The following is a 26,067-nucleotide window of genomic DNA, read 5'->3' on the forward strand; positions in this document are numbered from 1 at the left end:
TGTTGGAGGAGCTCAGAAGGCACAGTCTGGCAGGAAAAAGTTGCTCTAAATGACAGCAGGTCAGGCAGTGCAAAAAAATACTGTGGGAAGGGGTGAGAGAAGGGCTTCAGGGCAGAGTTTTAGGAGGCACCAAGCAATCAGGATGGTTTTCCTACCCCATTTCCTCTACTGAAGAGGACTAGATGGCCAAAGTGTGCCAGTGAATTTTATGTTAGATAAAGGGCTTTTGGGCTAGGACTGGACTTCTCCTCTCTTGAATGTGGGAGCCAAACACTGGCCTGCAGGTCTGACACTGTGCCTGGCTGGTGCCCTTGTTGAGCAGGGAGGCAGAGCTGACTGCCCCTCCTCACACTGAGGTGACTCAAAGTCAGGGGCCTGCTGGGTTGCTTTCATATGACCCAAATCAGTAAACAGAATTTTGAAAGCTTTCTTCCATGGCTGGACATAGGACTTTAATTTCATTAATTTAAACACATTCTCACATGTCTAAGCCCTGGGTGGAGTTCCTTAGGAAAACAGGAATGCTAGTCAGGCTGAGCCACAGTGGTAGAAGTGTTCTGAAATAATTCTCTTGAAAAATAGTGCTGTCCTTGTTCTCAAAAGAAATTCATCAGCATTGTCTGGATTTGGCCTAATGGATCTCTGGGCTACTGATTTCTCAGCTTCTTTTAACTATCAACTTTCTCAAATAAAGATACAAGAATAAATGAAGAGGCAGTTTTACACCTTTTCTCATCAAATGTAGAATGAGAAAGCTGTATTGCAATTGCATCATTATGGATGCCCAGATTTGTGACCTGTTGATGTAAAGGCTGGTCATCAATATCTTTCAGTATGCACATTTTTGTGCTTTCAATGAAAATACTCAATCTTGCTGGACATAGAAAATCTGGGCCCTGCATCTTGGTTCTGTAAAGGGTTTAGGGGAAAAGTTAAGTGGAGTATTGTCCTCTCATTTTATCTTTTATATGTTCTTGGGATGTCATTTGGGCAGTTCATTTGGAAGATGCATTGGAGTGGAAGGTGGTACTGAGTTGTTCCATGGCACTGGAGCAATTGGAGCAGCTACAGATGCCTGGGGTGTGTCTCACCATGTCAGCCCAAGGTCTTTTGCTGGAATAAGAAAGGAAGATGGAGAGTTGAGAAAGGAAGATGGAGATGCCCTCTCCCTGCAGCACCTCTGTAATCCTATACCATGGGATGGCAAGAGTTGCCTGGCCATGATCCTGGACCAGCAGAAATGCTGGGAAGGATGTGCTGGAAGGGACAGCTTCAAGGAACTTCTGTTTCCAGCCTGGCAGGAAGAAGGATGTCAAGGTCAGCACAAAGAGCTGACTGCAAGTGCCTACTCTGCCTCACTGCTGTAGTACATGGCAGGTAAAATAATGCAGCCAGAAAGCTGCTGCTGACCCGGGGATGGCTCTTAACCCCCGAAATGCTTCCTGACCTGCAGCCCCAGGGTGTGATTGCTCAGTGACTCTGTGGGGATGTGCATCTTAGGAACAAAGCCCGGAAGCACATAGGAAATTACTGCTTTTGCAGCCCATTCTGAAGACTCAGGGAACAATTGTACAACATTCCTAAAAGCATTTGGGAGGGGTGATGGTCCCCCTCTCTCAGCTGAGTTAGGCCTAATGAGAGGGCCTTGGTGGAGGTTTAGGAACAAACTGAGAACTGCTGTAAGTGGTTTACCAAAATTATTTACTGCTTCCTGAACAGGAAGAAAAAGGACTTGAAAGGGTTCTTTTCTGATCTTTTGGCATCCTTCTCCTTGCCCCACTAGAAATCCAACCACCCTCCCTTGTGTGAAGTTCCAAATGGAGGGAATAGGCCAGAAAGGAATAAAAGCAGCTCACAATGTGGAAACTTGGAGTGATCCTTGGCAAAGGACTGAGTGTAGCCCCTCATAAAGGTGAGCAAAAGAGGAGATTCTATACAAAAACAGGCCACTGTGGTTGGGGACAAGGCTCCTCTGGTCACATCTGTCACATGGCCACAGTATGTGGGTGACTGTGAGCACCTGTGCCAGGTGTGGGACAGAGGGATGGCACCAGTGGGAGCCTTGCAGGAGGGCAGCCCCAGCTGTGAGCACCCCAATGTGTGTGCTGACAAAAACTCCTTCAAAGTCACCTTGGTTCAACTGAGATGTGTTTAACTAAGTGGAAGTGGGTTCTGGAAGATGATTTGCTATAGAAAAGGTGTTCTAAATTGTGTCGTGTTTGGCACAAACTACATAATTATGGGATCTGTAGCACACTGCTTTTTCCATTTCTCCCTGCTCAGCACAAACAGTCTCTCTCTTTGCAGTCCATGGATACATCCTTGTTCCCAGTCCATGCCTATAGGATTGATGCATTCTGGCCTTGGGTTTGATTTGTTTTCTTTCTGATTGTTCCATGTTACCAGAAGCGATGGGTGTTTCCTACTGGTTGATTTCACCTTTATACGAGGGTTGATATTGAACACATACCAGGATGCCTTGGCCCAGCAGACAGCTCCTTTGTATACCTTTTATAATTTTCCTTTAACCCTTTACAATTTTATTCCTCCCCCTCTGCTCCTCCTCTTCCTGCCCCTTTTGCCTCCCCTCCCTGTGCTTCCCTGGCGGCATTGCCAGCTCTGCACAGGCCCAGTTTCTCTAATCAGATGAAGCTGCAGGATTATCTCTCTCTCTCCCTCCCTCCCAGGCTCCATTTTATTTCCTCTCCAGCCAAGGGGGGAGCCAAGAAGAGGCAGAGGGAACCCCATCTCCCAATCTCCTGCCTTTGATGCTTTCTAACCATCCCACCTCCTTCCCCTTATCATATGCTCACCTTAGTGTCAACAGCGTCAGGCGGATCAAGGAGAGGAAATCTGAACTCTTTGGGCTTTTGTTCTCCTCAGATTTCTGAGCGTCTGTTTTTAAATACCCTCCAAGTAACTTGTGCAGGGAAGCTGGATGTGCAATCTCTGAGTGGGGGGAAGGTAAGGACCACGGAAGTCATGGATTGCTCCTGTAAGGACAGAGAGACCTCCTTGTTTTGCCAGGAGAGTAACAAAGCAGAGGAGGGGAAGGGAAGGGAGAGGAGCTGCACAGACAGAGCCAGGCTGCTGTAAGTGCTGTGCTGGCTGCAGGGGGTTGAGAGCTGGACTGAAAATCCCAGGAAATGGTACCTTTCTCTTTTTCTGAAATGATGGGAATATGCCTCTGAGCTTTAATTGAATTTAATGTAGTTCTGTAGAAGGTGGTGTTTTTGTATTGATGTGTGGATGTGTTTGTCTTTTAGTAAATATTTCCAGAATATACATGTCACTGTTTCTTTGGGGGAGAAAAAACCCCCATAAGCTCGTTCATCTTATCCCTCTGCACATCTGTGAGTTTATGAAGATGCTTTTTTGATTATCTCTTGTGTGTATGTTAGAGTTTGGATAGTAAAACTAAGAGATAAAAGTAAATTCTGTTGCTTTAAATTTCTGTGTTTAGTACTAATATGCCAGAGAATTGTTTACCTTAGTGTTTTCTACCATGTGTGCCACGTGTTTTATAAATTCCTAGGAATATCCAACACTAGAAAAATCTGAGGAATATTTCAGTGCTTTCTGCATATCAGCTTTGTTTTACATTTTTCCTTCCTAGATAAATGGCCAATTGCTATTTAAAATGGCAAATAATTTTTTCTCTTAAACCAAAACATGGGGTTTTTTCCAGTCACAGATTTGATTTGGTTTGGCTTTCTATGGTCACAAATATTTTTTTTATCAGAATCCTTAGTAGAAGAATATTTTGTGTGTGTGTTATGATTAAAAGTAAAAGTCTGTGCTGATGCATTCCTGGATTTCAGAGGAAGAGGGAAAAGGGAGGGGAAGTGAGCAGTTATTTCCATTTAGAGAACTCTAAGCATGAAAGGTGATGGGAAAGGTAGCCATGAGATAAATATATTTTTCAAAATGTTGATCTTGTACATAAATGAGATGGACCTTACATGGATAAAAATCTACCTCTCTTCTATTGACTCGTGCTTCAAAGTAATAATCTCATACAGAAAAATATAAAAATATCAGTGATTTTCTTGCAGCAGGACATTGATGAAAGCTTGCAGATGGTTCTTTGCATGTTTTATTGTGTCTGAATGTTTGCAGGACATTGATTGTAGTAAGAGCTGAGTTTGGAGTCTTTGTGTAGAACAATTAGGCTTTGAGAAGTTTTCATTTAGGAGGTTGGATTAGATCAGAGCTTTATGTTTTCATGCCTTGATTACTCCATAAACACTTCTCCACTTACTGGGTTTTGTTGATTTTTATTGTCCAGACATTTTGTCTTAACTGCGTTCCAGGGAAAGCTGGAATTGCAATTTAGTTTATCTGACAGTTATTTAGGGCTGCATAAACAAGAGCAGTAAACTGTGTATGGCCTTGTGGTGTCAGGGTTGGTTTATAATAGAAATTGTGATAAATTTCCATCAGATAACCAGGCCAAATCCACATTTTGCCTTCCATAGTAAACTGTGCATATTCAAACTACACTGGAAAAGCAAAAATGTATGAGGGAGGGTGAAACAGAGGAAAATTTTTATTGATGAGCATTAGACTTCTGAAGTTTGATTTTCTTTCTTGCCTGTTATAGCAATGACAAAGGGTAATTGGAGGTAGTTTTTAACCACTGCGGATGAGCAGAGGTGTTTGCTTATACCACTGAAATACTATTACACCTGACTGCAGGCAGGTTATTTCTGAGCAGAACAGCAACAAAATCCTGTTTCTTCTCCAGTGGACTCTTCTGGAGGTTAGAGAGACTGAATTGTTCATTCCTTTGCCCTGGAGTTAATGTTTTTAAATGGAGTGTCCTTCACTGGTCCCTTGTATTTGGATATTACAAGCTGTTACACAGTTTGCAGGAGAATGCAGCCTAGGAATGATGCTTTCCAGGGCTAGGGACTTGAAAGAGACCTCTTAATGGTATTTTTTCCAATTAGTCAGGGAAAAAAAGGTCTTTTTTTTTGTTACCATACCACTATATCTCTTGCAGCAAGTATCTTTGGCAGGTGTGTGTGATATTTCATTGCTTCTAGTCTCAAACCATTTTAGCCCAAGAGCAACAGTACATCAGGGACCATAGGCTGCAAATGATGTTGCACTTTTCTTTCCTTGTCAGCCTCGAACTCTTTTTTTTTCTTTTTTTAATAATTTCCCATTGTTATGAGCCACACCATAGGGACTGCAGGTACTGGCCTTTAAGTTAATTCTAGCAGCTTCATTGTACAGAAATAAGAGGTTTTTAACTGATGTAAACAATAAAGCTGTATGCATACACAATATCTCTCTGGGATATTAAAATTCTGGAAGATTTTGAATAGCCAAACTTTGAATAGCCTTTTTGTTTTTATTTCTGGGGAAGGTTGGGGGCAGAATTTCAGTGGAGAGAGAGAGATCTTTTTTGTACAAGCAAAATGAGGGGGAGAATGAAAATAAACATTGGAGTACAATGGTCAGGAATATCTGCACAAGGGATACAATGAGAAGGCAGTGAATTGAAAGATACTGCTGAGCTTTTCTCTGGTTAAGATGACTTGATGCAACATTTCCTATGGATGCCTTAGAACAATTGAATTAATCTATAGCTGTGCAGGTGGTAGCTCATCTATATGTTGAGAACTCTCCTTTAGGAGTATTCTCTGATTGCTAGGGGGGTTGTTGGGAAAAAAGATGACCTCTTCCATTTAGAAAAGCTGTTAAAGTTCTTCAGAACAAAGTTCCACTCTGAGAAATTATCTTTAGCAACAGGAACCACAAAAAAACCCCTACTTTGGGGCTGCTTAGGTAGATGTATTCAGAGCATGGGAATTGGGTCAGGCCAGCTAAATGAAGTTGACATCAGCCAGGTAGCCAGGTTTGGTGTGTGAGCATTCAGCATGTGAGTTATAGCCAAGCATCATTCTGCACCAAGAAAAGCTCCATAAGAAAGATCACCTTTAATCTGGCCTGTTCCTGTGTGGGGAACCTCTTGCAAAATGATGGCTTGACTTGTGCACAGTGTGGATTTAATGCAGAGCAGAGAAAGGAGCAGGAGTCTTTCTCCATCTGCAGAATATTTGCTAATTAAGCTTTGGCAAGGGCACACTTCAGTGTGCAAATGAAGGTTAATGGGATTGAGCAGTTGTTAGACCTTCATTTGACTTGCGGAGCTTTACTCCAGTCAGCAGCACAGCAGACTGACAGACCCCAGTTCATCTGAGCTGAAGTGAAAGATCCGACTCCTTTTCAGCTCAAGCTAAGCCAGCCTGACATGGAAATTGGAGAGATGATGAGTGCACAAAGCCACCCGAGCTCTCATAAACTGGGGTGGGTTTTTTTATTTGTTTTGTTTTGTTTTAGTTTTAAAATTCTTGCTTTCTGCAGAGAATCTGCTGGGAAAGATCAGCTGTTATGACTGAGCAGGGTAGATCAATACTTCTTGAAACATCAAGGAAAAACCTACATCTTGTTATAGCAGTTTTATTTGGATCTTAATGGCCTCTAAACTGTGAAAGAGATGGGGTGATTTTGTTGATTTAGTAACAAGAGGTGTTAATGGATTGGAAAGAAACTTTTCCTATAGATCACCTTTCATGTAGAATGTGGGGATCACCTTTGTGCTCCTTTGCCAAAGTCATTCCTGTCTCAGTAAAAGGTACTAAGGTTTCAGTAAAATGTACAGGTTCCACTATTCAATAAAAGTGGTTCAGTATTGCAAAATGGCTGCACATTTCAGCTTCTCAGGTTGAGAAGGTACACAACATTCATTGGCACTGACAGATAAAAGCACGTATTTATGAAAAGAATTTTTTAAAAGTCATTTTTGAAGGGACCTTGTGAATTCATCTGTTCCAATCTCCTGCTCAAAGCAGAGACAACTGTGAGGTCAAATCAGATTTCTTAGGATTCTGTCTGTGTGAGTCTTGAATATGGGCAAACCAATGTTTGAAAAGCAAAGACTTGCTGTGGCAGAGCCTTTATTCTTTATAATGAGTATCTTCTTGCTAGCAGTGAACAGCAGATGCCTGAAGAGTTATTCTCTAGTTGTCTATGTCACACAGATGGGATCTTTCTCTATCTGAATGATGACAGGAACTGAATTGTCTTGTGGCTCTTGAGTTATTCTAAATTTGTACCTCAAAACTTTGTGATTCTGACATTATTAAATGTTAATAAGGAAGTGGAAACTTCTGCAACTTGGTTTATGATTGAGATTAACCAAGAGGAGGGGAAATTTGTTTGTTTACATAGAGTAGGATGCAAACACTAGTTCTAGAGGAAGTCCTTCACATACTTGGATTTGACAAAGTATTTGCAAACTTCAGTCTGCAGCTTTGGACTGTTACTTTACTCTGTCTTAGGTTTTTTCTCCTTGTGGTCTCTGGTGTCCAGCCTTGGGAGGCAGGGGCTCTCCTCTAGCCAAGCTCTAATGTTTTTCTTCTCTCAGTCCTGAGAGAGCAGGGAAATGCTCCTTTTCATCCCTTTCAGACGTTCTCTGAAAACTATAGGTAATGGTTCCCCACACAGGTCTGATTTGACCACAGATGAATTGAGGCAGTTGCTTTCCTGAGAGACAGACATTACACTTTTTATCACAAAATACCAACTCTGAAATGAAAACTTCCTCTTCCCATAATCCTTGTTTAAATACTTTCAAAGCTACCTCATACTACAATGGCAACTTTTAATGCTGTGAAACACTATTAACTAGTCCCCTTTCTAGTTCTCTCTGCAATATTCACTCAGCTCCTTGGATAGAGGTTACCAGCTCTTTTCCAGCTTAAGGATCTATAAAAGACAACTTGCAGTGTGAGCTGAAGGCTTAAATCAGTCACAGAATCTCTTTTTCATGAGAAGTTCATCATAGTAAATAAAAGCCTAACAAGTGCATGTGGCACTGCAAGACAACATGGTCTGCAGTTGTGACAGCTCTGCTTAGAAAGTTTAATGAAACTGCTAATAATAATTATTTATTGCTACTTAATATCCCATGCACATACAATATACATGTTGTCAGCATGCATTTTGTGTAGAGAGTACATACATACAACACCTAATTTGAGAAACTCTGCTGAGTTTGAGTATTTGAAATCCTTGAGATTGTTTATGCTCATGATGCTGGGAAGTCAATGGGGTGCTTTAAACAGAAGCTTCTGAGCACAGATAGTGGCTGAACTTTACTTTTCTTTAAGGTGAATTTTCTGCAAGTGCAACAAGAACTTCCTGTACAGATGCTCTATTCATTTCTTTCAATCCAAATATTACAAAAGAAGGGCCAGAATGTATTACCTTCAGCATCTTGTATTTAATATCTTTTATTCTAGGATTTGAGAGTGCTCTGCAATCATGAGTTAAGCCTTTAAATACCTACATGAGGGGCTTCTGCATCTAATCTGTGAGTCACAGATGAGTAAACTGAGTCACAAAGGGAATGACTTGCTCAAGGTCATACACTATGTCAGTGAGCACAGACAGAATTAGAAAGCAATTATTTCCTCTTTCTAATTACTGAGCAATTGTTTTCTAAGTCCTGGAAATCAGTTTTCTGTCAGTCCACAATGTCGAAGTCAGTCTTTTTTCTGCCACCACTGAGAACAGCTTCTAGAGGTAGATAGATTGTGGCTTTGAATCCTTCTTTTCTCCAAGGTTTTGCATACAGGTCAAAAATGCTGTTATTTAAATAAAGAATTGAAGGGGATTTTGTGGCCCTTGGCTAGTATTCAGTCACAGGGGAAAACAAGGGAACAAGCAATGAAGGTAAATTTCTAGGTTTTGCTAGGTAAGTCACCAGGTTTTTCTAGGTAGGAAAGAGATTCAACTATCACATGTTGAAGAATAATGAGCCATCTTTAATTGTTTTGGTGAGGCATCCTTCAATCTAAAACACTGTCTTTACCTTAAGGGAGATGTTTGGAGACCAGATTGCTCTTAGTGTTGTCTGTATCCCATTATTCCTGTTTGATGCTGCTGTGGGAATTGCCATCCTTCAGTTAAGGATGATATGTGAACATGAAAAGCTGCTGCACTTGGGGCTACATCTGTTCAGGAGTTTTAAGGCAGATTTGAGCTTCCTTTGTCTGCCACTGCAGCTGGTTGTAAAGCTTTTATCTCTGTTGGCACAACACTGAAGCAGGGGAGTGAGTTTTGCAGGGAGGTTGGGCATGTTAGGCAGACTCAGCTCTGTGCTTTTCTGCCTCCTTGCAGCCAGCACAACACACACAGACTGTGCATCCACTCACAGCGACTGTGGCACAGCTTTGGCTGTCACAGGAGCCTTCACCTGGCAGGGAGGGGTGTCCCAGGGCCATCTCACTCAGAAGGGCAGTGCCATCAAAGCTGGGATGTCCATTTGACAGGGAGAAGAAACTGAGTTTGTACCTTCCCTCCAACTGTTGCTCTTAAGCTTTCAAGCAAACAGCAAAAATTATTATTTGAATATTTTCTACTAAAAGATATGAATTTGCAAGTAGACATTCTAATCACCATTAGCCAGCTAGGGTGCAGTGCAAACTGCTGGCCTCTTGTGCAGGTTGCACTGATATCCAGTTGTACTTTGGGATTGGAAGGAGGATGTAAGTGAGCTTCTGGTTTTCTCCATGATTTTTAAGTTGATGCTCCTGCCCAGGCAGCTGTGATTCACACAGTTGGCAGCCTTGGGCCTCTGACAGGCAGACTGAGCAAAGCCATGGCCATGTGTTTTTCCAGAGCTCCAGGTCAGTGTGGTTGCTGTGGAGCTGGTCTGCTCAGGACTGGAGTGGGTATAAAAGTGGAACTCTGAGGAACATGAGTTATTGTTCAACACCAGACCAATTCTGTCTCCTCCAAGCTGCAACATGTGAAGGAGTAGGATTTGATCCCCTACTGTGAAGAGGAAAAGGCAAACTAGTGTCTGTCTCTCTGAAATAAATCCAAATGTGGATAGGCCACTGCATATTTTCCGCATTAAAGATAAATTCCTAAAGAAACTATCAAATATTTTGTCACAGGACTTCTGCAATACACCAGTGGATATCAGTAGCCATCAATTCTTAGCAGCATAATCCTGGCATCTGAATTAACAGTTTCATTTTGCTTAATTCTGTTCTGCTTGAGCCAGAAAGACATTAATATACCACTTCTTTAGGCATGCACTAGTCAGTGTAAGCATGATTCTAGGTCAGTGTTGCCTGCTGCCATTATACTTGATTTTTTTTTTAAGCTCCAGCTGGTGAAAACAGCTGATTACACGACCATGTCGTCATATTTAATTTGTAATTGAAGTTTTAAGTCCTCTAACTGAAGAGATGAGCTTTGAAGAAGTGAGCTGTCAAACACTAAAGGTGGGCATCAAATGTGACTATACAATATCTCATATTTTAGCTCTGTTGGGTAGATTGTAGGGTAGTTTGTGTGCTGCAGGAGATCTCCACATGGACATATAGTGGGAGTAATGTTTTGCTCATAGAATTCTTCTAAAGAAAGATGAAATCCAAGAGATTTTTGAAGTTGTTTCTGGGAGAGATGATTAATTAATAAGGTGGCAAAGAAGATGCCACATGTTGTAGTAGTAAATCATGTGGTGGTGTCAGGACAATGTCCCAACACATGCCTCCCTTGTGAGAGTGCACTTCTCTCTGGTTTCCCAATAATTCATTTACAGCCACGTGAATTGTCCTTCCTGGCAGTTCAGCTGAAGGTGTCACTGCAATGGCCTCCTTTGGTTCATCCCTATCAGGTTCATCTCTCAAGGTACTTTCATTTTAACCTTTTTCATTTTCAGAATTCAGAGTTGCCAGCTCTGCTTTGCTGGCTCAGACAGCGCTGGGGCTGGTCCTTAAAAGAGAATGTTGACCTTCCTGCATGGCTCTTCTGAGCTGCTGGGCTGACTGTGGCCACTTGTCATTCCACACTGAGGTGAATGCACTGGCAAGTGTTGGAATCTATTCATTTTCTGATGTGGCAACTCATCTGTTGTCTCCTGCTGAGGGCACTGGTACCCAGGGACCCGTGGCACCCTCAGAGTTTGGGGGAAGGAAGGAGAGAGCTGAGGTTCATTAATGCTCAGGGAAAAGGGGAGTTTTCACTCTCAGTCTTGTCACCAGTCACTGCAGAGAGAAACCTGCCCAATGTGCTCAGCACAGGATGGGGAGAAGACAGAAGTCTTTTAGGACAGCCTGGCAGCCAGAGCAGTTATCAGCAGAAACTAATGGGGCTGTGAGCAGTGGCTTTGTAAGAGACACAAGGGCTGTGCCCTGGCAGTGCTGAGCACTGAGGGTCACAGCTCTCTCATGATTTCTCTCCCTCTCCCCCCCATGAATTATGGTCCCAGTGACATGGTCTCACTGTCCCCAGTGCTTCCCGCAGTGCAGAGCTGGAAAACAACCGCGTTCCTTTGCATACAAAGTCTGTTGTGTCAGTCTCTTGGTATCTCTAGATGTCCAAACTAGTCTGTCCTCTAGGTCTGGCTGATACTTGGAAATATTTAGGATGATAGAAAATATTTACAAAAGGGCATTAGCAGATTAAACTGAACAAGGCATAGTTTGTTTATAATGCTATTCCAAAATGGAAAGCCTACAGAAAGATGATGGATTAAAGGTTAAGTGACTGGGGTCTCAACCTGAGTCTTTATTAATCTAGTTGATAGAATTCAAAGAAATTATTTTTGTATTGACAGAATTTAGCGATGTTTTTTTTATGTTCCCTGCCAAGTGATACCTTTTCCCCTACTATAACTCCTCTATCTCTTCTTTTCACTTACAGCTCACTAAAATAAAATAACAATTAAAAACAGCAACAACAAAACTCCTAATCCCAAACACTTGAATCTCTAAGCTTTTTACCATGGCTAATCCTGTTTTGCCAATGCCTTTCAAGGGGTTTGACTCCCCCCTCCACACACACAACGTAAATGTTAGTGATTACTGTTAATGAACTATTTCCTTCAGTACTAGTAGTGGTTAGGGAGAGGCCAACAGATCTCATCATGCCAATCTTTGTCTAAAGCAAAACAGATCTTTCTTATCTTGTGCAAGTAGTTCTCCATCTGGGCAAGCAAGGACAAATTTTAAACATAAGCACACTCTTCTTTTTTCGTTTATTTTGATGGCATAAGTTTCTTTAAAATTAGTACAGCTCTAAAAGAAATGAATGTCATATTAGATGATGTTCCTTTTTACGTCATTTTACCACATTCAACATGTATCTTAGAAGTTTAGCCATGGATTGCAGTTTATAAAATACCATGCCTGAGGAGAACCCAGTGTGAATATATTGAATTGCTTCTGGTACCTGAGGGAGCTTGGCTGTTTGGGCAGAAATGCAGATTTTCCTCTACTGCTGTCTTGTGCCCAGGCAAGGGTCAGCAGTGTTTATACTGCCCCTGAAGATGTAATTAAAGTTCCATAATTTTACCATAAACTGCCCTTAACTTTCACATTTATAACCATTGTGTTTGTAATAGGATTAAATAAAGTTAAGAATCTCTATCTAGCAGCCTTCTCTATTCAAGTAAATTTCTTAAGGTAATTAAAATGACACTATTCTTCTTGTATAAAATATAATCGGAGTCTTGGAGTTCGGTGTTGTTGTGGGAATTCTGTGTTTGCCTTGTGCAGCTGATTATTGCACAGCAGGGCCAGAAAGATGCAAATGGAGGAGCAAATTCAGGACAAAGACCTTGCAATCCCTTAACATTTCTCAGAAAGTGTCTTCTCTGAAAGGGCTGGTGCTGCCATGGAGGGTCCTGGTCAGCATCCAAAAGTGCTGGTATGGATCAGATTGCTTAGCTTTCCTGAATTCCACATTCGCATATTAGTGCTCTCACCCCTGAAACTGGCTTTGATTTCATCACTTATTTTGAAGTCAGATGCTGGTTTTGAAAGCATAAAATTAAGATTTTTTTTTTTTAATTATATGATCAGCCAAGTGAAGGTGGGGGAAACAGCTGCAGTCATTATTACAAATCTTGTTGACTTGTGGGTTGACCATGAGAGTTGTATAAAGAAAAAATAACTGGAAGATTTAGAGAAGTCTCTGGTATTGCATGCATGTTTCTGGTAAATAGTATTAAATTTCTCTGACTCTTCCCAAATTCTGCAACTAACTTGTGTTGTTCAATGTGCCAGGTGATTCTCACTGCCTCTTAACTTATTATAGTAACAAAGTCCTAAATGGGGACTCTTAAAAAAGAGGAAAAAGACTTTTTATGTGGGCAGATAGGACAAGGGGGAACAGTTTCAAACTAAAAGATGAGTGTTGTCAAAATTTCAATTAAAATACACGTGTGGAATGCAAGAATACCAAAGGATTTTAGAATCATAGTTAATTTACAGTGAATATCTTTCAATTGGTAACATACATTATATTTAATATTTTGAGAGTAAATTTATTGGTGCATTAAATAGGTCAAAACTTTAATCATAAGTCATAGCAAAATACACATTTGTTGCTTTAAAGTAGTTCAGTGGAATTAGTGAAAGCAGCCTAGATCCCCTCATAAGCTATCTGAAGCTAAGCCAAAAATAGTGGATGTTAATTCCATTTCTATCCTAATCCTTTCTCTGCTTGTCTAACAATTTTCTATATATTCATAGCAGAGTATCTGCCTCAAAAATTCATACTTTCGTATTTGTGTCTTCAGGTGTGAATTTCCTTTGAAATTTCAAATCAAAATCTTTCAGACAGACTCAGAACTTAAAGTAGGTGTTTTCAAGTAAAATTCCTTTCAAGGAATTTGTCCCAGGAGCCATGGGCTGCACACCAGGCTCATTGGGAGCTCTGGCACCTCAGCAGGTCTGTGTCTGCAGTGTTGGGGATCTTCTCAGGGGATTTCTGTGCACCCTGAGCATTCAGTGCCAGCAATGCATGTGTGAAATGCAGACTTTGGGAAGGCTCAAAGCCATAGGAGAATTGTTACAATTATGCTGGTGTGGAACACTGGTCTATCTGAGCAACTTTGTTCAGATGCTGTTGGGAGTAGCTGGTTGGAATATTCTACGTGTCCATGTGTGATGTATGTCACATCAGCCCATGTTTGGTCATGATTTCACCTGCAGTGGGGCAAAAATAAATCTCTTCAGAGTTTTCTGTGGAGGTTTTCTTGCCAGCATCACCCTGAGTGCTGCTTTCAGTGATGTCCCTATATTTGATCTTTCATCCACCTGAATGTGTTGTGTGAGAGGTGACAAATAAGTTTCAAATGCATCATTTCTTTCAGTTACAGAGGCTTCTGCAGCAATGCCCATTGCTACATAAAGAGAGCAAACAGAGGCCTTGGTTTCTATGTACATGTACATATTTGAACACTGCAAACTTTTTAAGAGAGCCCTTCAAACTCCCCACAGCCTTGTATCATTTGTAACAGGATATGTTTGAAGCCTCCTTTCACCTGAGTCTCAATATTTGTGTCTGAGGATTTCCATTAGGAAGTGTTGTTTCATCCAGGTGTGTGTGAGAGCCTTTGCAGGTGTTATGTTTTAAAGAGATTAAATGTAAGGTTTTCACCCTGTAGGCAGCTATTGCTCTGGTGTTTAATCCTCTTGACTCCTTTGAACCCTGTGTGGCAGACTATACTCCTGCTGAAGTGGCTGCAGGAGAGGTAAGGTGTATGGAGGGTGGGAAATCACCTTTTTTCTGCATACAGTCCAAATGGAGCAAACCCTGTGCTAGAGGATATTGCTGCTGGTCACAGGTCCCTGCTGCACAACCCACAATGAGAATTTTTGTGAGAATGTGATGGAAATTAGTATTATTTTTTAATGTTGTCATGCTAAATTTAATTTTGTTATGGAAGACAGCAAAAACAAGTGGATTTCAGGTGATGGGAAAATGGCAACCTGTTAGCCTGGGGAAGTTAACAATGGAAATGGAATTACAAGCACTGATAGCTGCCTGGGTCAGCTGTAGAGCTCTTGGCAGAGGGAGCAAAAGGCATGTTCTTATCAGTTACATTGGTACATGACTCTTGAAGCCTGTAAATATCACATTAAAAGGATCACATATGAGAAGCTTCTCACTGAGAGGGTTGACTGTGAGCCCTTGCAGCCACCGTGTCCTTGATGGTAAGAATGAACTTCCCTGTTACATTTACAGAGTGCCTTTGTTCACCATGTGTATGGACCTTTCCTGTTCCACACATTCATTTTTATTTTAGTGACATTGTGCAGGTTTCTGTCAGACCTGCTAAGGGGGCAGAGTGCATAGGGTGTATCCAAGGGAAAGTTGACCAAAATGAGAAATTCTGGCTTTCACTCTCTACATCTGCACAACAAAATATTTGGTAGTACTTGGTCTGGAAGCAATGCACAAATACTCTGTGCATTTTCTTTCTGCTCAATACAGTGAGTTCTTGTAGAAAATGCATTTATGTATTTGTGTGTGTGGGTAGATATAGATAAATGAGGTATTAAAAAAACTTTAGTTGTCCAAATGTTGCAACACCTCTGTGACACCAAGGCAATATGTGTAGTCAGTCAGTGGAATATCTGATTCAATCAGCAAAAATGGAATGCTAAATCTGGTGAGCTTCAAAATCTTCAATCACAACTCCCCTTAGATGTGGAACTGCTAACTTAAGTGTTAATAACATAAAGGGTACTGCACCAACTGGTAGATACAAGAGTTTTCTAAAAATAGAAATGACTGAGTGCACTATAGAAAGGGACAGAAGAACTGCAAGACTTTGGGTAAAGATTTTCTTGTTTTGCTCTTACCCGGCCTCTGGTGCCAGCGTGAACCTGTGGATTTGCAAAGGTGAGCAGCCCAAGAGCCCAGAGCATCCATCCTTAACAGAGACAGTGCTGAGGTGCAGATTCTCCTTACAGAGAAAGGGGGATTTCACCCCCAGCCTTTCACTGGATTGATCTTTGCAGCCACCTCCCGTGGTGTCAGAGGTCTGGAGTGCTGCCCAGTGTTATTTGTTCTGGGAACACTGGCAGTGACCCCGCACTGGCCTGGCAGAGGTCATTTCCTTGGGTTTTGTGTCATCTCTGCCACAGGGGGTCAAAACAGCTTTGTCTTTACCTACTGTACACTCAGGAAAACTGTGGACTAAAACAGGGATCTTATTGTAACATGGAATATCAAGAAGGTTCTTAGGAAAGGTATGGGGAAAAGGGAGAACTTCTTCAGTTGTTCCAGCTTTGAGGTTTAGAAGCTCCATCAGTGACTGGAAAACTTCTGAAATGATGATGTCAGGAGACTAAAAATGATTTTATTTTGTTTTGTTTTGACAATACATAATTGTATTGCAAATAATATAATTGGCCTAATGACCACTGTGGTGAAAAGCTTTCTAGTTTGAAAATACTTACGTCTTTATTTAAGTGACATGACATCACTGGGTGTCCCAAAAATGGCTCCAGTGAATTTGGGGAGATGGTACATGATAATGTTGAGATAGTTATTGGTAAAAGGTAGAAACCAAGGAGGATTTTTTTCCTTTTGTATTTTATGAATTGGAAAAAAAAAAACCCACCAGAATTTCAAAAATCCTGGGTTTAATTTAGGGAAAAACTTTTTGGGGAAAGCAAAAATGGAAACTGACTGGTCTGAGTACACTAGGACTAGAGTACAGTGCTTTTTAAAAAGTACTTGTGAACTGTGAAAGGCAAGAAGGCCAAGCAGAAGGTCAGTAGACATTATAGTTTCCAGTACATTTATTTCCTACTTAAATAGTTTTTTTTCTTTTCCACCATTTGTTGCAGATCTCTTTTTTGCCATGTCGTCTGACAGCCACCAGCTCCACACCCATTCCTACCAGGACTCTCTAAGTTCTTGTCACAGTCTCTTGAATGTCAACAGTCACCCCCTATCCAAGAGCTCCTCAAATCTGACCTGTATTGGGCACTCGAGGAGTTTAGAAGAAAGGCAAAACAAACAGGAGCTGAAGAAAAGCCACAGCAGCACCATCTGCCATGTCCTGGAAAACAGGAGTGATGAAAGGAGTGTGCAGAGTCCTGCGTGGTTGTCCTCACAGCCTGGGATGACAGGACTTGGATCAGATGTCCAAACCATAAATGACCATTCAGAGGGCAGAACTAAGAATATAAACCATGTTCTTGTCACTGAACAGTCCTCAGCATCCTGGGGAGGGGAGGACACTAGGATGTGTGTCAAGAGCAGCACTGTTGAGAATGTTTCTTCAGGCTGCTTTGTTCACCAGCAAGGCATGTATGAAATGGAAGAATCAGGAACTGCCCTTCAGAGAAGCCACTCAGACCTCACCTGCAGCTGCAAACAGCAGACTTATGTCACTCACATAGAAACCAGTGCTACTCACTCCAGCCTCATCTCTTCTGGTTGCAGGCATGACCTGCCAACGGCTAGGATGTCTTTCCAAACGCAGAGATACGGATCAGAAACAAATGAAAATACATCCCACTATCAAAACCTTGTGACTCATCTTCCTAGAGACCAGCAAGTCCCCACGAATACATTTGACAGTGGCAATATTCCACGGAACACTACTGTTTACACAGACCCCGGCATGTTTCACGGTGCCGTTCTAGGACCCCACATGCCTGGAAATGGTTTTCCAAACAGGACAATGTTCAATCAAGCCCCTGGGATTATTCATAGTGGTTTAACTTACGGTAATATCCCAAACTCTGCGTACTCCCCCCTGGTGATGACTGTTCACAACAACTCCTCGGGGCCCTGCAGTCTCCGGCAGGATGCCCTGAAGGCAGATGCCACTGTCCCTGCCTATTGCCACTCCCTGCCCATCCCATCCATCCAGCTCATCCCACGGCTGGCCTGCTCCGTCAGCGAGACAGGGAAACAGCAGGCAGCACCTGGCTACTTGCATTCCTTTTCTGCTTCAGACATTCTGACGTATCCTAAGCTGGTGTCTTCAGTAAGCGAATCAGGCCTGGATGCCAAGAAAATCCTGAAGTGCTGTAACGTTCCTGGAGAGCAGCTGCAATCTGCTCAGCAGGAGCAGGGAACTCCTCCAGAAGTCAAGGCTGCTGGTGTTGCCCTGAGCAGCCAGCAAGGTGCAGACATGGTGGTGACAACTAAGGATATGTGGACTATGACCTCTATGAATGACATAACCAAAGGCCTGAAAGCACCTCTGGAGCGCAGAGATGCCGAGGTACAAACTCTTCCAACCATGGAATGCAAATCGGTGGCAACGAGCCCAGCAGCTGCAGCAGAAGGTCACTCACATGTGTTCCCAGAGGTGAACCTGGAGCAAGACCTGGAGGCCCCCAAATCTCCAGTCCGTGAAGTGAGATGGGATGATGAAGGAATGACGTGGGAAGTGTATGGGGCATCTGTGGATCCAGAAGTCCTCGGGGTGGCCATTCAAAAACATCTTGAGTTTCAAATAGAACAGTTCCAGACAGAGCCTGCTGAGGCAGCTGAGAAAAGTAATGAGGAGCCACCCCCTGAAAAAACTGCAAAAAAAAGGCCTTTCAGAACAATGATGCATTCCCTGAGATATCCAAGCTGTTGTGCTCGCTCCAGTACTGCAGTGGAGTGAGCACAGCTGGGGGGTGCAGGACAGCTGTGCTGCTTTTAAATTGTACATAAATGCTGACTCTGAGGTGTTAACACAGTGTATGTGGACAGCCCACATCAGGACGAGTTCAGTGATCATCAAATATACATTAAAGCAAGGAAAAGTCCATGGCTGGACCATATAACAGAGAACATAAGGTTATACTTAAATAATGCCATCCAAATGCTCTTCTTGAGTGTGATTAATGTAGCACTGTTTTCTTCTATGTTAGTTTTAAACTGTATTGTAAGGAATGGAACTTCTTTTTTAATGATACATCTTTTTGAAATAATGATGACTTTTTTTCTGTATTTTAATAATTTAGGGTTAGAAAACAAATTTTAAAAATGATGCTTTAATCAAAGTTCTTAGCTTTGAATCACATTCTCTTAAATTGTTTTGGCAGCTGTTTTGCTGTTAATTTAATAATCCTGACTATGAACCCACTTTAACTGTAGACAAAATAACAAACTAGTGTAATGTTCTATGACAAAGAATTGTAACTTTTTTCTACATAACTGTGAAGTAATTTCAGTGTTGCTAGTCTGAACTCTTCCCTTAGCAAACCCATGTACATTTGGAGGACATTCCATCAGCTCTCCAGTTAGTTTGTAGTTATGATAAATTACACTCCAAATATCCAGAACTGATGTTTACCAGGTGATTGACACAAATGTACAGTATTACCAAAGATGACTGATGTAATGTGAATTACTTACTGAATGCTTGTTTTAGAGACCTGAAACAGCAGCTGTTCAGATTAGTCTGTGGCACCACCATGCCCTACAACTCACGAGCAGGTTTGGTTTGCTTATATTAAAAGTAATTTCCAGTGAGTTCTTTTTATGTGCATCTATCCTGAGCAGTGGTGATTTGGCTCTTGCATAAGCCACAGGGGACAGTTTGCACATAACCTTTGCCTGTCTTGTGTTCCCTCTCCAGTCTGACGTCAGGCATCTGCTGAAAGTGAGACCTTGTGTCTTCCCCAAAGGACAGTCCTAAGGTTATTCTCAGTGTCTTGGTCATTTGGGCAGCTTAAAGATTTATTTTCTTCCAAAAACAACTTTGCAAACAAGTTTTCAGTGACAAACCTATTCTGATAGTGTAATGCAGCCATAGTGCAGAGCCTGTTTGAAGTGAAAGGTTTGTCAAGGAAGCTGAGAATACTGTTTCCAGTCTCATATGTGCCTTTGGTGAATGCCTAAGATTCCTGGGGAAACAAGATGTGCAGTGTTTGGGGTTTTTTTATGACAGAGAAGAGAAACATTCATTTCTGTCTCAAAGGACAATCTGCAGTGTCTGAGGACTTACTGCTGTGGCATTATCCACTCTTACCTTATTTAAATGTGTGTGCTTGTGCTTTGTTGATTTGGTTTTTGTTCCAGTAAGTTAGCAGACTGTCTCCATAATCTTCACCTGACATTTGCATATCAAGAGGTGACTAGGACAGCTTTAAACTTCCATCTACAAAACCGTTAAATGTAGGACCTCCTAGCTGGAATGTCCTGTGATGCATTAATTTAATGATGTAGAGTAATTCAATATCAAATTTTCATTCCTGGGCAAAGTGGGATTTAACAGAGCTGGCTCCTGTGAACCTCACCTTGTGTTCAGGAGGCTTCATTCAGACCCTGGGACTTTGGCCTCAAAGAAGTTTGAGCTCAAAATGAGTTTTATACAAACCAAGCGTGAAACCACTGGAATAAAATGCCTTACTCAGGATGCCTCTATAGCTGTGAGCATCTAAGTTCTGATAATGATTCTGGATGTTAAAATTCCTTTTATTGAAGCTTTAATAGGAGTGAGAAAGTAATGAGTAACTAAATGAAAGTACTCTGCTGTTACTTAGAGTTTAGCTAAGCAGTTTCTATCTGAGCTTATTTTATGGTCCAGAATATTGAACATTGATTTTTTCCTTTCTTCAAACATTACACTTTGAGAATTTTAAGCACTATAGTGGTCTAAAGCCTTGTGCTGTCTGTTAGGTTGTCCTTGGTTGTGCAGGAGAACTAAAGATTTGAAAAGTCAAGCTTTAAAATAGCAAGAGTACCTTCCTCCCAACGGCCATTGTAATCCATATTTTATCTGACATGTGGAAAATCTGTATTCTCCTTCCCACCCCTGCCATTCCAAGCACCTCTCCAAAATAATGCCCCCAGCTGTAGGAAGATGATATAATAAGACCAGTATCAAACTGGTCAGAGAGAGTTTGCAGAAAAGACTGGAATAATATGGCCAGGTCCTTTGAATTCTTTGGCTGTTGTGCTATAAAACCTGGAACCATTCTTGTATTTCAGAGTTCTGCTGTCAATTACTTATGGTTTACACATTGGTGTGACTTGCTACTACAGTCCTAAACACTAATTATCATTCCTGGATAAGAAAAATAAATTCCAAGTAAAGGCAAAGGATACCAATGATTTGCAAGTACAGAAAAAGAGATGCTCACTCATTACGGGCATTCTGAAGCTTCACATTATTAATTGGGGTTGATGTTATTAACAGAAAATAGTGTTTATGTTTGAGGAATTCCTACATTTTTGGAAAGGTTTAAAGGACAAGAATACAATGGAAATCTGAGAAAACAACAACCATTCATCTGAATATTAGCTACAGGGATAAAACAAGTTGGTTTACTTGTACGATTGAAGTCTTAGAAAAAGGGCTGTTTGGATTCATTTAGCATTTGGGTTCAATTTTTTTTAAATTGAAATCTAAAAAAAATCAAATGCAGCCATTTTGTATATTAAGTATTCTCTGTTGAAGTAAATATGAGTAAATATCTCTTGTAAATATGAGAACTCTGTTTTTTAATGTTTTCTAACTTAGGAAAACCAAATCCATTACATTCTACTCTCAAATATGAATAAAGTAGCAGGAAAACTCATACACCAGATTTATAACTGAGTGGGTCAATGCTGAACGCAGATGCTTGTCAAGCTAGGATGAAATCAGGGTGTATTATTTTCTCAAGCCCATTGGAAAACCAGTTTATATTTTATCATTCTCCCTCTGCTCCCCAGCCTGAATGCTGAACTGTGAGCAGAACTGGGGCTGCCTTTCCCAGGAATTCTCAGGGAGGGATGCACTGGCACACTGGGTTGTACTTCAAGCCTTTTGTCTCAGGGTGCCTTCTTTACCTTAACATACAGGCACAGTCTCAATTAATGCAGTATTCTGGATATGTTATGTTGTCCCTAGACACTGACTAACATCTCTAGAAGGATTTCATTGTACATTGATACCTGATGGCTGAGATTGATAATGGGCTGAGATGCTTAGCTCAGTGGCTCAGCAAAGATTGAAGGCAATTGACACTAATATCAGTATGCTGTTGAAATAGTTCTGGAAAGGTGTTAGAATAATTCAGTTCATTCTGAATTAGTATTTACTGTTACCATTCCTAGAGGAGAGGCCAAAACCTGTCAAACATTTGACACTGATTATTATCATTGCAGTTTCAATTTGGGATAGTCTTTGGGGTTAAATACTGAAATAGAGTGTATTATCTAAATGCTTCCATAATTAAGTCAGTTATTTTAAAAAAGCCAAAACAACACACTAAACAGTTGCTTAGTCATTGTCACATCAGTTACTATTAAAATTGTTGTATTTATTTATTTGATCCTCACCTGAACATGTTCTGTTTTAGGAACCCCTGTTCCACAGAAAGTCTATCTTCCTTCCAGATGTAGCTTAAGAAAGTTTGTGATGTACAGCTGAGCCAAAAAGCCATACAGAAGAACATTTTTGCACCATCCTCTGAGACAGGGACGAGTGAGAAGAAGAAAAGGCAGTCAGCTGTTTTGTATTGAAATATAACCAGGATGTCCCAAAGAAAAAGAGCACCTCACTGTATGGACAGAGCAATGTATTCCATCCTGATCACTTCTCTGCTTATAGGCAGTAAGAATAATGACAGGCTGGACTAATTGCATTATTGGATAGACATTTAGTCTTTTAAATCCAAAGCAGTAACGACCTGTCTGGAGATGTGCTAAGGTAAGAGGCCTTCTAGAGGGATGTAACTCAGTATTAAAGAACAAATAAGAAAAACAGCATTGCTTTGCTCTAGGAAAAGTAATGTGTGATGAGGTTGGGTTAAAACAGAAGCTGAGAGAGGAGGTGAGATCAAGGGACCACAGTCCACAGAGGGAATAGGGTTAGGTGTCCTCCAGACACTGCTACTGCCCCCTCTCTTAGGAGCTTTTCCAACTGTGAAATTGCAATGTTAATACTTCATTGCCATCTGTTCCTTTCAGACATGTTGAGGTGATTAATTTGTCTTCTTAAGCCCCTTGAAAATGAAAGCAGTTTATTAGTGCTAAGTAATACTGTTAATTGGCAAGAGAGAGAGAGGCAGCATGTGGGTTTATGAGCTGGAAATAAATAATTCTAATCAACTCTCATGTTACCAGTTAAATAACTCAGTGGAATTTGCTGTGTCAGTCTCTCATGTCTTTCCCCTTAAGGGGACTTCAGGGTCTAGGATTGATTTCTAAATTTTATTTCTTTACCCTCCATTCAGAACTATGGAGAATATAATGTTCTATTCAGCTTCCTCCCAAAGCATTGTTATTTACACAGGCCATGAGATCCAGCTGACCCTTGTCAAAGCAGGGGAATCTAATGTGTGCAGAGCCCTGGGCTGCTCGTGTCCACGAGAACTGTGTGTCCTGCAAGTCCCTCATGCCTGCTGAGGAAGGGAGCTGTGGTGCTTTCTTTTGATGCTATAGTTTAGGTCATGTCACTTCCCTGCCTCTCTACGGGAGCAATTCTACAGAGCCATGTGGTTTTAAAGGGAAAGAAATGGGTAAGCTTTGTGGGTGACGTGGATTAGTGAGAATTTTCTTCCTTTTCTTGCTCAGAAAGCAACTTGCAGAGAGCAGTTCTGCCCTGTATGAAAATGGTCGTGCTCCCTTTTCACCTCTGCCAGCTGGAATGAGCATGTCCATTTTCTGTGGGGCAGCACACTAACATAGGCAAAACCAGTCCCATGAAGTTGTTTCTTTCCCAGACTTGGCACACAGTTGCTTGTGGCTTTTACTGCATGTTGAAGGGAATGGTGCAGATCCTTTGCCATGGTCACTTGGATGTCTGGTTTCCATCTTTCCTGAGCTGCAGAAGTGCTGAGCCTTGAGCTGACAGCCATCACATGTACCAGGGCCAATGTGTTCAGATAGCAGAGTACTAAGCTGTAGCTTGTAAGTCTTTGGGAGCATTAATCCTTTCAAATATGTGACCTAAACAGATGTCATCTGTCTTATTATCAGGCTTTCAGTATACTACAGGCTATGCCACTCAGATGGCAAGTGAAGGAAGCTTAGAAAACAAAGGGGAGAGACACGGGCAAGGAAAGGATGCTGCAAACTTCCGTCCCCTTCCAGCCACCTCCTGCTTGTCTACAGGCAGGAACAATGGTGTCACAGGTGTGCTGAAGGGGAGATTTTGTCCCCCGAGGCGTTAAAGGTGGTAGGGCTTAAGGAATGTGGGTCAGGCGCTCCCGTGCGCTCCTGCTGGCCGGGATTACATCCCCGAGCTCCACCTGGTGCTCAGTGCCGGCTCACAGCTCCGCAGGACAGACCCGTTCCTCCTCTCCGGCACCTTCTGGTCTCCGCTCACCTCCGACAATTTTTATTGTAAGGCAGAGACGGCCTCACAGCTTGGGGTGCAGTGAATCCTGCCCGGACACCCTTTTGTGTGTGCTTTCCAGCAGACCTGCTGACAGGCAGCTTTTTGTGGTGCAGGAAAGAACTGTTCAGGCCTGAGTACAGCACCAGACCTGTGCTCTACTGCCCTAACAGCAACTCCAACGGGAGCTGGAGTGTCTGCTCCTTCCCCTGACACAGACACGACACCCTCAGTGACATAACAAGTCAGCCCTTTCTCCTCCCCTGATGGCTTTTTGCAAGCACATTTGCTTACAGTGCCTCTGGTGCTTGTTGTATTGCAAACTGATGCACTCTAGATTGGGACTGGGCAGAAATTCCTGTGTGCAGGTTATTTGAATGCTGTCTTGTGTTTGCATTGTCTGGAAAATCCTAAAAAGGCCACTGCCTTGGAGAATACAATTTTAGAAAAGCTTTTACATTGATTTAAATTCATGGTGTGATGTTATAATTTGTTATGTTGTAATTTCTTCCTTGTTCACACAGTGATTTGTGTTTTCTAGATTTCATGCCTTTTTTCAGCATTAACCTCACTCTAACAGTAGATTGAGGGGTTGATTTACTGTCATGCCCCTGTAACTGCTTTCTTAAAAGGGATCTTGGGAAAAGACAAGGCAAGTGTTTCTGAGAAAGCAGAAGAGACCTGTTTCGATTGTGTGAGGCATGTTGTTCAACACTCTGCTCCCCCACTCAAATGGGAGCAAACCCTGGAGCTGTGATGCAGCTCTTGTGTTCCAAGTCTGCACTATGAGTCCGTCCTTGCTCCAATTTTGATTGGAATGTGTGTGTGCATATATATTGGGGAAGCTGTAAAATGTTTAGTGACCAAAATCACACTGCTGTTTCGCTACAGGCTCAGTGTTTGTGATAAAACAACTTTTCTGAAGCTTTGTAAAAACAATTTTAGTTCAGTTAAAATTGTTTATATACTGTTTACATGCCTGCCTCCCTCTAGTGTGAATTCTTTGGTGCTGTGCCTGTTATTTTTTGCATTGATTGGTTTGGGCCACAGCAAGTAAGAGATTTGTTCATGTCTGTGGTGGGCTCCTAATTCACAAAGCAACCCTCTGCTTCCAGAGGTTCCACCTTTGGTTAGGCTGTCTGGAGAAGCTACAGAGCACCTTCCTGAGAACTTCTTTAAATGAAATACGAGTGTGGAGATAGGTGTAGTTGGTACTTCTGTTCAATGTGAAGTGGGATAGAAGAACAGACAGTTTGCAGAAATGAGAAATCCCTAAACTAGAGAAAGGAAAAAGGTTGCGTGTGATGTGCAGGAAAAGGTTATTAAAACACCTGTTTACAGTCTATATATGAAACTGTTTGTGTGGGAGTTCAAAAACATTCCGTTCCTCTCTGGCACTGAGGTAGCTCGACACAAACAGCAAAGATTCAAGGTGAGTAAATACAGCGCAGAGAGGTCTGAAAGTGCCCTTAAGGGCACAAGTGGCGGCTGCTCGGCTCCTTGGGCAGGCGGGGGCTGAGGCCGCCCCGGGGGCACAGGGAGGCCGGGGATGGATCTGGCCACAGCTGCGGGACACGGTGCCCGGTCACCCCGCCTGGAAGGGGACCAAGGACACACGTCAGGCAGGATACGTGCGAGGGGGGCCATGCACCCGGGCTGGCAGGGACAAGGGAAAATAATCCCTTTCCAGCCGCAGAGCTGGAGGAAACTGGCGATTCCCGCGGGAGCTGCCTGAGGTTTCCTGACGACTCGTCTAGAATTTCATGCTCTGCCTTGGGACTGGCGCTTCTGACGGGAGCAGCCGGCAGCCTGATCTGCCTTGGCTGCACCCGCAGCCTGGGCCGGGCTTGCTGCACTTCCTTATTCCCCCTTTACGGGGCAAGGATGGACTGCTCGGCTGTGCGGCAGCATTGCAGAACAGGGAAATCACATTCTGGGGCATTAACAGAGAAGTTAACACA

General features: G+C 42.1%; 2 protein-coding genes across 8 annotated transcripts in view; one reads left to right on the top strand and one right to left on the bottom strand.

Annotated features, from left to right (window-relative positions):
• The window catches only part of LOC310912265 (synaptotagmin-15-like), a 35,922-nt gene extending 20,109 nt beyond the window's left edge, over window positions 1-15,813 (bottom strand). For all 4 annotated transcript variants that reach the window (XR_014590636.1, XR_014590637.1, XR_014590638.1 and 1 more), the window contains exons 1-2: window positions 15,684-15,813; window positions 2,814-2,993 (exon numbers count right to left, since the gene is read on the bottom strand). The gene's annotated coding sequence lies outside the window, so the exon portion shown is untranslated. The remainder of the gene's footprint in view (window positions 1-2,813; window positions 2,994-15,683) is intronic.
• LOC310912262 (GRIN2-like protein) lies at window positions 3,060-21,057 on the top strand. 4 transcript variants are annotated; one of them, XM_083866710.1, is made up of 2 exons: window positions 3,060-3,092; window positions 16,677-21,057. In XM_083866710.1, the coding sequence occupies exon 2, from the start codon at window positions 16,691-16,693 to the stop codon at window positions 18,455-18,457; it is 1,767 nt and encodes a 588-aa protein (XP_083722836.1). In that variant the 5' UTR covers window positions 3,060-3,092; window positions 16,677-16,690; the 3' UTR covers window positions 18,458-21,057. The 4 variants fall into 4 exon arrangements, with proteins under 4 accessions (XP_083722836.1, XP_083722834.1, XP_083722835.1 ...); XM_083866708.1 differs by having other exon boundaries at window positions 3,084-3,149; XM_083866709.1 differs by lacking the exon at window positions 3,060-3,092 and adding an exon at window positions 15,990-16,073.
• The last annotated feature ends 5,010 nt before the right edge of the window (window positions 21,058-26,067 follow it).

This window comes from Zosterops lateralis (assembly GCF_965231275.1).
Source record: "Zosterops lateralis genome assembly, chromosome: 8".
Lineage (NCBI taxonomy): Eukaryota > Metazoa > Chordata > Aves > Passeriformes > Zosteropidae > Zosterops > Zosterops lateralis.

Coding starts and splice junctions, on each gene's coding strand:
- LOC310912262 (XM_083866710.1), top strand. CDS start 16,691: ATGTCGTCTGACAGCCACCAGCTCCACACCCATTCCTACCAGGACTCT.